Here is a 15053-nt window from a genome sequence, read left to right as displayed (position 1 = left end):
TGGATTTTTGCCACCTGCTCAGCTATGGCTATGGAAACACAACTTAATCTTCTTCACCACATCTCTTTTCTAGCTAAGCGAGTGTGGAGACCGAATCCTTCCGAGTCATTTTTCTCCCCTCAACCTTGAGAAATATTTAGTGTGGCAACTACAATGGCTTCCACTTCTTGATATAACTGGGAGATAATTAGCAGCAGGAAGGAGCTGCTAATTTGGACAGAAAAGAGAGGTCAGCCTAGAACACACAGCTGACATCTTATCTCCTGGGTCAGCAGAACCCATTGGCTTGATGTGTCAGCAGTTCGTTCAGTGGCATTTCTCACCCAGCTGCTTCTTCTCGCTCCAGTGGGGGAATCCTGGAAGAAATCCCCTTCTGGTCTCATCAGCGCAGACAAAAACCTTATTTCACATACAGTGTCAATAATTTTGACACTCAGTTCTGTGTTTAGTTTTTATGAGATAGGAAAATCAGGACTATGTGGGTGAACTATACCTGGCAGCTGTGAGATATTGAATTAAGTTATACAGCTAATGCAGTGCTTGTATCTCTTCTGTATGTACTTCACTTGTCCTATGCACACGTTGCTATTCTTGATACAGGAGTTTATGATCTGCTTATGAATCTTGAATTCTCTTGAATTGGTGCAGCTTTTGGACAGTTTTATAAAAGGAAAACGATCCTGATTTCAGTCCAATTTCAATACTAAAGTAGATAATTTGTGAGAAGATCAGGTAGGTGTTTCCCTCATCAGAGCAATCCTTGGGAAGATAAGATCACCAGAGAGTAGGAAAAACCATTTGATGTCTGTCAGACACTTAAGTTTAAGTGGAAGAGTGCTGGATGTTGAGGAAGATCTTCAATGTGTGATTCAGTTCAGTTATTCATTTGTCCGTTAATTGTTAAAAGAATTAGTAGAAAAATTATGGTTGAAAGAAACATGAAGAGGTCATATGGCTCTGTTTGTAGCTCAAATAATGGATAACTTCAGCTTTGGATCAGATTGCTCAGAGCTATGTCCAGTCAAGTTTCAAATGTCTGCAAAGACTTCTCTGAGCCCCTGTTCCAGTGGTGACAGTCCTTGTAGGCAATGAACCCTAGAAGTCCCACAAGGTCAAGACTGCCTCATCATGTTAGAGGAGAATGATTACGGGGGAAAAGGAAATTATAGGGGTGTTTTACATCCTACCTTTTTTGTATTGGTCTTCTGGTTATGGAACTCTCCCAGTAACTAACTGGTTAACTGTATAAAAATCTTCCCTGCTTTTCAAAGAAGTACTGATTCATCTATGCACTCTTTGTCCTCACTTCGTCCTCACGAGACAAAGGAAAGTTATTGTGGTTTTAAACCAAAGTGGAAATATTTCTGTGTTGAATGGAGGAGGTGATGCCTGAATTCTTGTTTTCTTTTTCCGTATGGCTGTTTCAGATTCCAGGAACTGTCATGCTAGCACCCTTCACAAAGCAGCTTAAAAATAGACCAGCAAAACAACTATTGCACCAAATATAAATTGATTTCTGCTGTAACACAAGCGTAAAGTTCTTTGAGGGTCTGATAGCTGCATGTGCTAGCCCCTGAAAGGGGTAAAGTTGATGATAGAGGACACAGGACTGTCAAAGCTTTGATAATCTGCTGTCTGAACTCACACTGGCAGCATTTTACTCCTTACACGGCTCTGTGAAGTTCTTTGTAGAAAATGAAACTGTTATTGCTTGTAATTTTCTGCAGTTTGCACAAGAACTTAAATCAAGTGTAAAACCCTGGAAGAAGTGATACGTGAGTCATGGATCTCACCACAGGAATCACAGCCAGTAGTCTATTGTCCCTGGGGAGAAGGGTGGGTGACTTAGGCACTGCCTGGATGTTGAGGGGTGTGCTCCTAACTGCTGGTGTGACCTTATCCAAGGGATGTCATCTCCTATGGTAAAAATTAATTGACTCATAATGACAAGGATAGAGGATAGAGAATAGAGGCATTAAAGCTTTTAAACTGCTCAGGTGCTGTGGTGATGAGTACCTGAGGGAAACCCATAAGAGGAATACATCCACATTGAGTTAGTGACTTGTGTAAGCTTATATAGAGGCACTGCTGCTTCCCTGTCACAGAACCTCCAAATGTAATAAAATCAAATGTTTAAAAAAACTAGGAAGAAAGCAAATGTGTTCAGCCTAAAAATAAAATAACTGGGTTAAAAGGACAATAGAGATCACTGCACTGCAACGTACATGTTCATATGTGCATCATTTTACATATTGGCTGCACAAAATGTTGATCCAAAATTGGTTGGACAATGGATATAAAAACCCCTCCTCCAATAGAGTTCAAGTATATCATCATGAATTATTAAATCGAAATTTGTTGGAAGTGTAAATGAAAATCCTTCCGGCATGTCTTTCCCTGTGGTATAGTTTATATATTGAAGCTCTGTAGACTGAGCTCTACAGAGTTCACTGATAGTACATCATATAATGAGGCCATACGTTGATGAAAGGAGTTTTAGGAAAATATGCCATTGGATATTCAGCAAACATATTTGATCAAAGCCCAGCTGCCATATGAAGTGCACATTTTTTAACCGTCACTAAACTGTATTAGCCTCAATTCTTTTGAAAACTATAAGATTTGACTTTTACACAGCTGACAATAGACTAAGTAATACTGACAGTTAATGAAACATCCTATCAGCATTAGTGAAGTAGAAATATTCCCAAAAATGGTTAATTATATTAAGATGCCAACTACAACATGCAGTTGCCTTAACATTTGTAACATTCTGTTTTTCTCTGAGTCCCATAATCAACTTCAGGATACAGCTGGGGAATCATTCTGTTTTTCTCTTAGAGTCCCACAGACATCTATATCTATAAGATACAGCTGCTGAATCTGTGAGTGCCTGCAAGCATTTAAGCACAATTGCAAACTAGTTGGCAATACATTACTGCTTACATCAGATAAATCTGGCTACAAATTTTAGCACAATAAAGCATTGGCTGTGAAATGAAATGAACATTATAATGGCCAGTCTTCGCGAGCGAAGATTTGGGGAAAGGTCTTTTACCTTTCCAGCCTGCGCAATGGATTTTTTAGGTGAGACACAGCCTGCGCTGAACTGAGCCCACCCTTTAATCCTAAGGTTCATCTGCCGGGGCCAAGCAAGCTTGGACAATGGCAGTGAGGTCCTCAGGACGTAGGTTTGTTTAGAGTGACCTTCTCATAGATGGATGGCCTCACAGGGCTAACGAGCTACCATCTGCCCGGGGGACTTGAGATTCGAACCCGTGGTCGCAGCAGTGAGAGTCCTGCATGCTAACCACTAGGCCACCAGGGACATTATAAATATAATTGTAAATGTAAATATTTGTTCTTTATTTCTTTCAATTTTGGGAAGGGTTTGTTTTGGGGGTTTTGTGGTCGAGTTTCTGATTTAGTAGAGTCTGCTGGGTTGTGATTCTATGGATGGTCTGGGCAGCTGCAGGTTCTGCCTCCATGCAGAGTTGGCTGGCTGGTTTTGCCTTTGATGCACGTATGGCTAAAATGTGTAATATACTGTTGTATACTATGCAATTAATGGAGCCATACAGCAGTAGGAGCTGGCTTAGGTTTGGATTGCTTGGATCAAGGACAGAAGAGCCCTACCTACTTGTGTTTATTAGATACATCCATGCAGACAGCTCACTGGCTGTACCCTTTCAGAGGATACACTATTGTTTACCTTGCTGCTATGCCGTGTGTAGGAGTAAGTCAGGACTTGATACATGACAAATTTCACTGGAGTGCTGCACTATTTCCCCATCAAGCTGCGTTTTTCACAAACATGCAAAATACATGGTAGGGCACGTGTCTATTCAAGTAACTAATATGTAAAACACCCCAGTGCCACTAATTACTGGTAACCCCCAAAAATATCAGGCAGTTCAGACCTCTGGTGATAGAATTGTCCCTGCTAGAGGAGTCATGCTCCACTCCTGCAGAAGTTGGAAGGTTTCCTATGAAAGGAAATACAGAGAACAGTTTTTCCGTAGAGAAACACTGGCAAGAATTCCTGGAGATGAAAAAGAGACTGTAATCCTTCCTTTGAGTTGGCCATTGTAGATTTATGTTTCTTCCAGCAAAAGAATGGTAGTTGCAGTATCAGTGGTTAGCTGCCTTGACAGTGCTGCCTGGGGTTAATTCAGGCTGCAGCTGAACAAATGCAGTCTGTTAGTACTTAAATGTCCAGGCAGGTCTCCCCAAAATGGGCATTTATTTTATCTGATGGCCCTCATGACACTTTTCTGGCTTTTAAGTATTTTCCCAAAAGTGGGCCAAGGCTGTTCCACAGGCAAAGCATCCTGCAAGTGTTCTCTCCCTGTCTGCTATAGTCAGAGCTGAGCCAAGCCACCACAAGTGCTGCAGGTGGTGACAGACATTTCAGAGGAAAATTCTCTCTCTTTGAAACCCTTCAGACGTCACGGCACTCAGCAGGAAGCGGTTTCCATCTAGCCTACCTTTTCATTAATGTCTCTAGGAATTTTCATGCTACTGCCTTTTTCTTTTCTTGGATACCACAGCTACAAAACCCATCTTAGAATCACTTTTCATAGCTTGGGAGGGTTTTTTCAGTCTACTGGGGAAACATGCTGTACTTAAAATAATGTAACACTGAGGTTTGGCTTAGGGTTCCTTTTGATTCTTATGTGTTGCTAAATCGTGCCTTACACTTCTTTCTTCTCTGGCTTGTGTTTGGGTTTTGGTTTTTCTTTTTTTTTTTTTTTTTTAAATGGTCAGACGTGTAGGGTGTTCTCATGTCGTTCTAAATAAAGAGCCTATGGGAAACTGTTATTACAGATGTAATACCTGAAGTCATAGTTCCTTCCACAAAAGAAAACAAGGAAAAAAAAAAGAAGAGAAGTAATCCATCAAAGGTGCACGTGCATCTAACTTCAGAGTCAAAGCCATGTTGATATTTCTGTGTGAAGATACAAGCTGCGCATCTGACTGGTGGGACATTTTATTCATGTGCTTACCTCCTCTTTGCAACATCATTATCAGATGGTGCTTTCCAACCCATCCGATCCCATCCCATCTTTTTTCACAATAAATATTGTGCTTGAGAAACAGGGAGTAGAATGTAGAACTATGTGTCTGATTTTCTTCATTTTTCAGGAGACACAATATACAAAGAATTAGGGTTAAAGAGTAGCATTCGTTTTATTGTCAGTCTTGGATTTATGTGTTATATGTCCAAAAGATATAATACCACAGATAAAATTACTCAGAATCACTGTTACTAGTGATATATAACATGCCTGTGTGCATGGCTGTCTCTCTGCCACTTTCTGAAAGGATTACTTCTCCATCTATGTGAAATCTTTGGGTGTAATCCTGATCTCACTGACATTGACTTGAAAAATATCCTAGTATCTTTTGAGGATAAAGTGCTCATTTCCTATGTGTATAATTTTAGGTGCCTGATAGTAAATTTCATGGTCAGATAAGCTCTTCATAGCAATGTGGCACAGACCACTCTCTATAAATTACCCATTCCTACCTGTATTTATCTCCAAACAGATGTCATGCCTGTAAGAAATGCTTCCATCAGTAGATTGGCTTCAGAAAGATCCAGAAAACTATTAAAAATTAACAAAATAAGTGAGTCCCTTCATCCTTCTTCTTTCAAATTTCACTTCCTTCATCACCATTTTTACTATAGTTTGAATTTATCTTAATGAATAAAAAATCCGCTGTAATCCTCAAAGGTATTTTCTCTCTCTATTGGAGAACTTTATTTATTATCATACGATTCTCTGCAATAAAGAGAGATTTTTTGCTGACTCTTTGTTCCCTCAGGTGCATCCTCCTTGTGTCTCAATCCCTTCATTTTTCTTTGCTTTGTTTGACTCTTCCCAGGTGGGAATCAGAGCAGTGTTTTTTCTTGCCTTCCCAATTACTGGTGTTGAATGGATAGTGTATAAATCCTGTGAGGAGCTCAGTAAAAGCAAAGCCTTTAAAGCTTTGTAAACCTCATTATAAGCTGGGTTATGCTTCATATGAGTATTTGCTAATCATCTGGGTATTCAACAATAGCAAAGACTGCTCTTTGGCAAAAGCTAGAAACACTAAACCCAATGGTTTAAGCAAAACAAAATTGAAAAAAAATCACCTACTGCAGGCCCTTTTATTGTACCATTGTCTTTTTATTTTGTAATTTTTCCTGGTGTTGGGAAGTTATGTAATGCTGATCTGGGGTTTATGTAAAAAGCAGTATTTTTCAGAATCCTTGGAAGAGAACATTTCCTGCACTATAAACAGCACAAAAACTACTTAATAAAGAGGAGAATAGCGATGAATAATAACTCTTTACCAGTTCTTGGATGGAGTTAGCTTTAACTGAGGTTCATAATGAAGAGAAAAGCCTCTTCTGCCAAATAATATATCAACAGACCATTTATTTAAAGGGTACAAGAACATAGTTTCATTGTGCTCTGGATGAATGTCATCTCTGTTATTCAAGAAATAAGTTAAGAATGTTAAGTCTAAAGATGTAATTTTATTTTTAATCTATTTGATTTTTTAAGTTATTAATCTGAGTCACGTATGCTTGTAGTTTTCTCTCTTATTAATGAAGAGTATTCAATATCCAACTCATTATTATAGTACAGTTTTGGACCACACAGTAGACAACCATAGTAATTTTTCTTTTGGCATATATATGATAATTCAAAGGTGAGACATCTACAGGTATATGCATTGGACACATATATCTGTATATTTGTAGTTAAAGAAACATGCTTTAAATTTGTATGCATATATGTAAAGGACATGTACTTAATAAAGAGATAGGAAAGAGAGAACATACTTTTCAATAATCCATAATCAACAATAATCTTTAATCAACATGAGCCAACTCAAGGTTGCTCTCAATTTTCGGTTTTCACAGTTTGTAACATTGCTATGAGATTCAATAAAACTGAACCCTATCTCTTTATTGGAATACAAAATTCTGAATTTTAAAATGACCTTGGAAAACTAGTGCTGGAAACAGGTTTTAAATTATCCTCCAATTCCATAAAGGTTTTTGTTATGGAATTAACTGAGAGCTACATGAACTACTGTTAAAAAAGTGTCTGTTTGCAGATGGGACACAGTCCTTTCAGCTCTGGACTTCATGACGCCAGGAGAAGTCAGAAACTACACAGTATTTGTGAATGCGAGATTTTGCATTTAGATAGGTTTGAGCTGAACGATGCAAAAAACCTCCCATAAGCACAGAGCTCCTCACTGTCTGTGTGTCTGAGAGGGCTGAAGAGCTCTGTTTATTGCCACAAAGGGCCTGGAATAAATTATGTTTAGTAAATTGGCTCCAGGTTTTCTTGTTTCAGACAGTAGCTTCAGAGCAATCTGTTTTATAGGCTCCACTAAATCTGACCAATTGCAGGGAGGTGACACCTCGTTTAGGGGAGGTGACATCACGCCTGTGCCAGTCAGGTCCAGCCGCCTCTCTGTGTCAGGATGGCAGGACACCAGCAGTTCAGCTTTTTGTCTTTTGGCAGTTTAACCTACAGCCCACTACAAATTTATGAGCCCCCCAGGGAGGTCCAGGCAGGATGGAGCCGGGCTCCTCGGCCCCTCTTCAGCCTCTCGCCTCCCACCCCTACGTGGGGCAAATAAAAGCTCCTTTATTCCACTGGAAATGTCCCTATTTCAGCGAGGTGTGTGCATAACTTCCTTCCACAGTCGGTCCTGCAGGTGATAATTAACACAGTGCAGATATTTCCTAGCTTAAGCCAAGGTGGGAAAGCAGCTTTAGCCTCAGCAGTTTTCTTTTCAGACTCTTTTTCCGCATTTATTTTGGGACTGTTCATGATGAGGAAGTTTTAGAGCACGTTGGTGCCTAGCAAAAGTATTGAAGAACTAAAGGAAACTATAATTTTTCCTTCCATGATGGAACTCATGGAACTTCTTACTTTTCAGGGGAGGAAAGAAAGGGGGAGTCAGATTTTCTTTCAGGTTTTATATTTTATTTCTGCTCAGGGGTCTGTTTGCTTCTGAGCAGTGTGACTGTGGGTCTTTTAAGCATAGGACACTGATTAACATTGCATGTGTTACAGAGGAAGGATATTTCCCCAAGATTAATGGCAAGTTACTTGCTCTGAAGTTCATTAACCTGAGCTAGTCATTAGACTGTTGGAAAGACTCTGTGTAGAAGCTGAAATTGTATTAGAGGATCATCATAAACTAAAAATATATGTGACAATCTGGCCAGGTTGCAGTGAGTTTAAGACAGGACAGTGTTGGCTTGAGCTCATAGAGCAGCTGCCTCCAGTACAAACTAACCGCCTTGGGAAAGCAAATGGTTTTTCACAGACATTATTCAAATAAAAGGGGAAGGGGTGGGGGGAAGAAAGGAAGGTTCCCATTAGCAAAAGAAGCCTACATGAAAAAATGAGGTTGTGGGGTGTGACCAAAGGACCGAGTTCAGCAAGTGACAGTGAATTCCAGCAACTGGTGTTTCGTTTTTTTCTGTAAGTGCCAAATTTAGTCCTGATTCTTCACTGTATTTTGCCTCAGGAAAATGAGCCCCAAATCCTTTGGTGAGACCCCTGTTGGCTGAGGCCCAGACCCTCAGGCCATGAGTTCTCAACATATTTGCTGTGAGACTGGCTCTTTCTTAATTGCTTCTTTTTGAAGTGTGGTTTGTCACTATCATCCTACTGGAGAGGAACAGGACTGGTATCTCATCTTTATATAATCTTCCCCCTCCTCCCTCCCCTTCTTTTCCCCTTCTCACCTCTAAATAAATTTTTTTAGGGTGCTATAACCCAAGATAGTCTAATCAATAGCAGTCCTTAAGGGTCCACCCTCAAATATTGCCAAGATGTATTGGCACAGAAGTAATAAGGATCTTCTCTTAGGATCTAATACTGTAATAAAGGGAAGGGAAGAGAAAGATGAAGCAGAAGCATTTCATGTTTGTTTTATTTTCTTTCCATGTCATCTCATGAAGATGTAATGGCATTCAGACACTGAATGTGAGTGTTGAGGAAGGGACTGAGAAGAAAGAAGCTCAACATTCTGCAATAGGAACGATGCTTTGGGGGTTTTACGAATTGTTTCCCTCTGTCTCTTTCCCTGCCGTGCCCTTCCTGCACACCCCCTTGTCTTTTGATATTGACGGGTGGTCTGGAGGCTCAGAAAGACCCAGCTTCACCTGAGAGAGATCTCCTGTGGTGGAGAGAACTGAAGGGGTTCCCTCTCCATCCTTTCATGCCAGGAAGGATGGACTGTCTGCATCACGAGGTGCCAAGTTGATTCTGGGTGCTCTGACACCAGCACTGCAGTGACCTGAGTGTCAGACCAGGGGAGAGGCTCAAGGGCCACGAGCCCCTGCATCTCTCATGGGCTTACAAGGAACCTCTCCTTTGATGTCCATGCGAGTGCTGGCTGATGTGGGCATTAGGATTACTCTTTTAATCAAGCAGTTCCAGTACCTTTCACAAAAGAATTTTCATGGCAAGTCATGGGCCATTAATCTCTCCACTAACCATAACATTTCCTTACTCCTTACTTTACAGCATTACTCAAACACTGACATTTGTCATTTCACCAACCATCTCCCTTGACCTCTGGCATCATGCACTTGCAGGGGGAAGGATCTGGTCTCACAAATGTTTTCATACTCTGATCTCTGATTTATTAACCATCAAGTTCTGCGTTCAGAACTCAGGATGCCATTTCAAATGATTTTGTGTGCAAAAGTGGAGTTATTGGGGAAAAGAGATCCTTGATAACTGGGTACAAACAGGACACCAGGGTTGTTGTTGCTTTTTTCGACTAAAAAAATTTGTAGTGGCTGTGTGACCTTAAGAAAATAGGTTCACTGCAGCTTTATGATTCTGTTTTTGCATAGGGAAAATAAGGACAGTGATAATTGCTTTCATTTGTAAAACACTTCAAGATTTATGGAATATGAATGACTGTTATTAAGTGAAAAGTGTTGCAGAGCTGGCTAAGTTGCACGCAGTGCTAATGAAGTCCCATATCAGCCTATTGACCTCAGCATGAAACACTCATTAAAGTTTATAGGACATTTTGGTGAATGAGTTGAGGCAGTTATTCTGCTGGAAATATCATATTGAAAGGACTTTTAAATCCGTCATCTGTGTTGACTTTTTTCTCTATTAAAATAAAACACAACTGCTTGCTCTATACAATTTTCTTAGTTTATTTATGAAAGTTTATGATGAGTATGTACTCATTGTTAACTCAGCTTGTACCCCCGTGGTATCTGAGATATTACAGTTCATTCTAGTCATAGTATAAATATAAAGTAGCTGTTGTACTGAGATTAAGAAAGTTATAAAACATTAAGATATCCAGTGGAGCAGTATGAACTAACAAGTTACAGGGTCACTTTTGAATGGAAAATATTCTTTTTATGGATACTGCATTAATTTTACTTGTGCTTAAACTTTAGCCGTGCTAGACGCTGGTGTTTGAAAAATGTACATATTTTTCCAGTGTCAAAATGTGCAAATTTAGTATTAAAGAAACAGATTTACAACATTTTTATTTATATTAGATGAACAAATACTTCTGTAACAAAGATACTAAATCAGTTACTCTTTAAAGATAGGTCTGGCTTGCTCACAGAATTATTGTTTATAGAAAAATGAAGATCTACAGATGTTTTCTTTTTTTCTTCCAGATTAAACTTGGATTGTTTGAAAAGTGGGAAGATATTTCACCATAGTGCAAAAGAAGATACAGAAGAAGGGAGCAGAATGAGAGCTTTGCAAGGACCACATGCCTGCAGCCTGCTATCTTTAGTGATGCTGTTCCTTCCAGTCATTGGAACGTCAAAACAAAATATCCCAAGACTGAAGCTTTCCTATAAAGGTAAACTTTTCAGTAGTTTTTCTGATTCTGCCACTTTTGTTTTGATGTGATGTTGCCAGCAGTTCATTTGTATTATTAATCAGGAAAGCAAAACACTGTCCCTATGGTTCCCAGAAATACATAATATAAGCCTTAAAGATGGATGAATTCTGCCTAGGGACAGTATTACATTCTCTTTTTAGTGTGTGTGTAGGGGTACATGTTTCTGAAATATAACTGTCTTTTTAAACCATTACTTCTGTTTGTTCCAAGAGGATGTTAACATACTATACATAAATTAGAGGGGAGTCATTGCCTAAACATAAGCTTCTAGTGCTACTTGAAACACCCTGAGGCCCATTGGAGACATTCCCATGTGGCTGGTGGAGATGAGGTGGGACATGGAGAACATTCACACCTTCCTAGAGCATCAGAGAAAGTCGAGGGAGCTGCCCCAAGTGTTTCAAAGGACAATGTAATTTATTTTTGTAATAATTTTTTTGTATTCTTGATATGCATTTTTCCTTTTCCTTGCCACTTTGAATCACAAAAACATGTTTATCTGTGGAATTTCTTAATCTTGTGTGTGGTTCTTGTTGAGAATGTTAGAGGCCGAGAGGTTTAAACAGATGTATTTATGTATTAATGGACAATTTTTTATAGAGGTTAGATTTCTTGTTGCTTAGAAGGTACAGCACACCACAGGCACAGAGATATGTCACTGATATTGTCTTCTTTAACCCAAACAAATGCTCCCCAGTTAGTAATGTTTCAGCTATGTCAGCACCCTGCCCTTATGGGAGCTATTTCTTCTCTGTTTTTCAAACTTATGTCTTCCTATGCATTGCAGAATTATACTCATGATGGTGTGATGGGACAGGCTGTAAAGCCTTTGTCAGGGCTTATGATATGTTTATCATGAGTTTAACACGCTGAGGAATTTATTGAGTAAGCAGAGTGACATGCTATTTATTTACAAGCCTCTCTTTTGCTAGATTTGTGTGCCACTGTGCTTTTGCTATTCCACTGTGTATGGATGTGTTTGGATGTGTTTCTGTGAGAGAGACAGAGGAAGCAAGATCAAGGGATCTTGACAACATTTTTATAAATTCAGGAAACAGTTGCACTCGCTGGAGCCAATGAATACAGAAACTGAAAGAACATGACATGAGTTATGAAAGTTAGCAGTAAACCCCTCCTAACATACAGCCAGCCTTCTCATAGCCAGGCTTTATGAGATAATTCCCCAAAGCAGCATATACCATATGGTGATGGCATTTATTGTGGATTTGACGCTCACGATTAGTGAATTCCTCTCAACTTCAAAAGCGGACAGCCTTTGGCAAAATCCTGATGGATGCATTTGGCAGGTAAGGATGGGGGGAGAAAGAAAAATTATTGAGGTCAACACGGGGAAAAAAGAAATGGCTGAAATCTTAGTTTAAAATAGTGGCAGAGACCTGCTGGGAGCGGTTGGGAAAATGCCTGAGCTCGTTTAAAAAGACAATGAGTGGATGATTGATATTTAGGCCTTGACCCAAACTTTTATTAGCAACTTTATAAACCTTTCAGTTTGGCTTGAGGGATACAGTTTCCTGTCCAAGCTTATCCACCTATATCCCTGCAGGGGGGGAAAAATCAACAACAGATACAGATAGAAAATGGCACATAAATCTTAATTTGGAGAGCAGTGATAGAACTGAAAATCCAGAAGAAAGAGAATTATCAGAATTTATTGTGCCTTCTCTTACTTTTTTTGGGGGAGGGGGTCTATTTTTCTCTTTCTACAGGTGAAAAGAAAAAAGTTATTACAGTTTTTTCATACCTATGTATTGTAAATGTTGTTAGTATGGCTTATTGTAATTAAATCATATTTTTGTTGTTGATAACAGCATATCAGATCTCCTGACTATTTAATATAGTTGGATTTAAGTCTACCTTCCTCCCCCCAAGTATTTCAGCCAGAATAATTCTGAGGTTTCTGAGAATTAGATGTAGGAGAAATGAACTGGCTTGCCAGTTCTCATAAAATTCTTACAGTCACGTCACTGACAAGTCCTGGCATCTCTGTTCTTTGGAACTAAGACTTGAAATATCATATGGAGGAGCATACAGGGCTCTTTTCCTTCTTTATGGAAAACTGACCAAGACTGGCCACATCAGGTGGCTTCAAAGACCTGGTCACATCAGGTGGCTTCAAAGACCTGGTCACACATGTGTCTTTGAAGGGAAGGGTTCATCCCCTTCCAGGTGCAATGTGTTTATGGGATGGCATAGCTCCATCTTCCCAGAAGAGCTGAGCATTCACTGGGGCAGGAAAGCTGGAAGCAAGTAGGACTTTGCTCTGCAGTTTCTGTGTCTCCCAGCCCCAGCCCAGCACACCTCAGCTGAGGGCTGGGAAACTGCTTCTTCCCATGCCCTGTAGCACTAAGGAGAAGAAAGGGAATGCCAGGTGATGAATGCTGAGGGTGAAGAAGTGTGAGGGACAAAAAGAGATAAACAAAAAGAGGGAATGGTATTAAAGGAACACAGAGGAGAGAAGAGAGAGAGAGAGAGAGAGAGAGGGAGAGAGAAAGTCAGTGGTGGATCAAGGAAGAGGGAGAGGGTAGGGTAGCTAAAAGAAGTGCCTATAACCACAGGAGCGCTTCAATAAACCACAGTGCGTCACAGCTCCTTCGCATTCAGACAGCAAGTAAAATTTTAGAGCTTCTCTGAATGGCAGATGTAGGGTTTTGTTGTCTGTGAAATAACTTAAGGGATGGAAATCTGTGCTGAAAATGTTAAGATACAGATATTCCAATGAAGGAATCAATATAATGTCATATGATAGATTTCCATTATTGTTTGCCTCAGTTCTAAAAATGTATTTTAAAAAAATCATGCACACATAAAACTAAAACTACACGTAATTAAATTAAAATATCTTGTAGTACGTGTATTTTCCACCTTTGTTAGTATCATACAACATGATCTTTAATCACATACCTCAGCCCACATTTTCCCTGTTCTTTAATTGAATAATTCTTCAATTTTTTTTATCTTCTTCAGTTAGTCTTTAGCTTTTAGGTACTGTTTCATGTCATTGATACCTCAGAAATTATGACTGCACTTGTGATATTTCTAGGGTGTTCTCACTGCATAGACCTTAATTAATCTGTATCTCTTAAATACTTTTACGAGATTATGAGATAATCTTATTATGTTATATTTATGTTTAATATTAGGAGAAGGTAACAAACTGTCTTCTAATAGAAGATTACTATCTTTAGAAAATCAGGGGATGATTTTTGAGTAATAGTCCATATTTTAATACTCTTTGTATAGCACTGCATTCAGTCTCAGAGCAACAGTGTATTTATCAGTAATTGTCATGTAGCTGGAGATACCCTGTGACCTTCACGCAAATTGTAGAACTCCCCAAGCACAGAAGTGACATTCAGCTTCCCTAAGCAGCACATCCTCATTGTCTGCTACCTCATTTAACATCCTCATTCTGACCTCTACATCAAATGCAGAAGGTTTTCATAAAGCAGTCTCATTCATTAATGTCATTTACAGGAGAACATCAGTTCTGTTACTAAAGAACAGAAGGATCTGTGTCCTAATTTACACATGTGGACATGTTTAATTCATACAGTATAGACAGTCTTATTTATGTCTATCTTTTGAGTAATAATCTTTGTTAATTCATTGACAGGTACTTTTATACAGATTTTGTGTGTGTTTCTAGGTTTTCCTTTCTAGGGAGAGGCAGTGAATAGCCAGATCAGAAGGCTGATTTTCTTCTAGGAAAAAAAGAAATAAAATTCAACTTCTTTCAATTTGTGGCTATCTTAAAATTTCCCAGTAGAAATGCAGATTCCTAACAGTAAATTTAACCTATTGGTTCACTTTACTTTGTTGGTTTTTATGGATATCTTAATAAGTGTAGTTGTGTTCTCAAGGAATGCATTTGTATTACCAAAGTGTGCACCCTGGTTTCTTGACTGGAAGGGATGCCCCAGCCCAGATTTGGATATTGTTGCCAGTGACATATCCACACGGACATCCACAAACATATATAATTCCCATGTGGGAACGTGGCCATGTCCCAGACTGAGCCGTGCTTGCTGTGAGCAGTGGTGAGTTGGCCAGAGAACCAGGATCCTGCACTGTGACACAGTACATAGGAAAAAGTACAACTGAAGACAACCTTT

At 39.3% G+C, this 15053-nt stretch overlaps 1 protein-coding gene across 4 annotated transcripts in view; it reads left to right on the top strand.

The window, feature by feature from the left end:
* The window catches only part of SEMA3D (semaphorin 3D), a 143812-nt gene that overhangs the window by 34764 nt on the left and 93995 nt on the right, over nt 1–15053 (top strand). For all 4 annotated transcript variants that reach the window (XM_027679481.1, XM_027679483.1, XM_027679482.1 and 1 more), the window contains exon 2: nt 10688–10878. In XM_027679481.1, the coding sequence (XP_027535282.1) occupies nt 10688–10878 (191 nt within the window). The remainder of the gene's footprint in view (nt 1–10687; nt 10879–15053) is intronic.

The sequence above is a fragment of the Neopelma chrysocephalum genome, unplaced genomic scaffold (genome assembly GCF_003984885.1).
Source record: "Neopelma chrysocephalum unplaced genomic scaffold, ASM398488v2 Primary Assembly neopelma1_45, whole genome shotgun sequence".
Taxonomy (NCBI): Eukaryota; Metazoa; Chordata; class Aves; order Passeriformes; family Pipridae; genus Neopelma; species Neopelma chrysocephalum.
The sequence above is the reverse complement of the archived record's forward strand: the minus strand, read 5'-3'. Positions and strand labels throughout refer to the sequence as shown.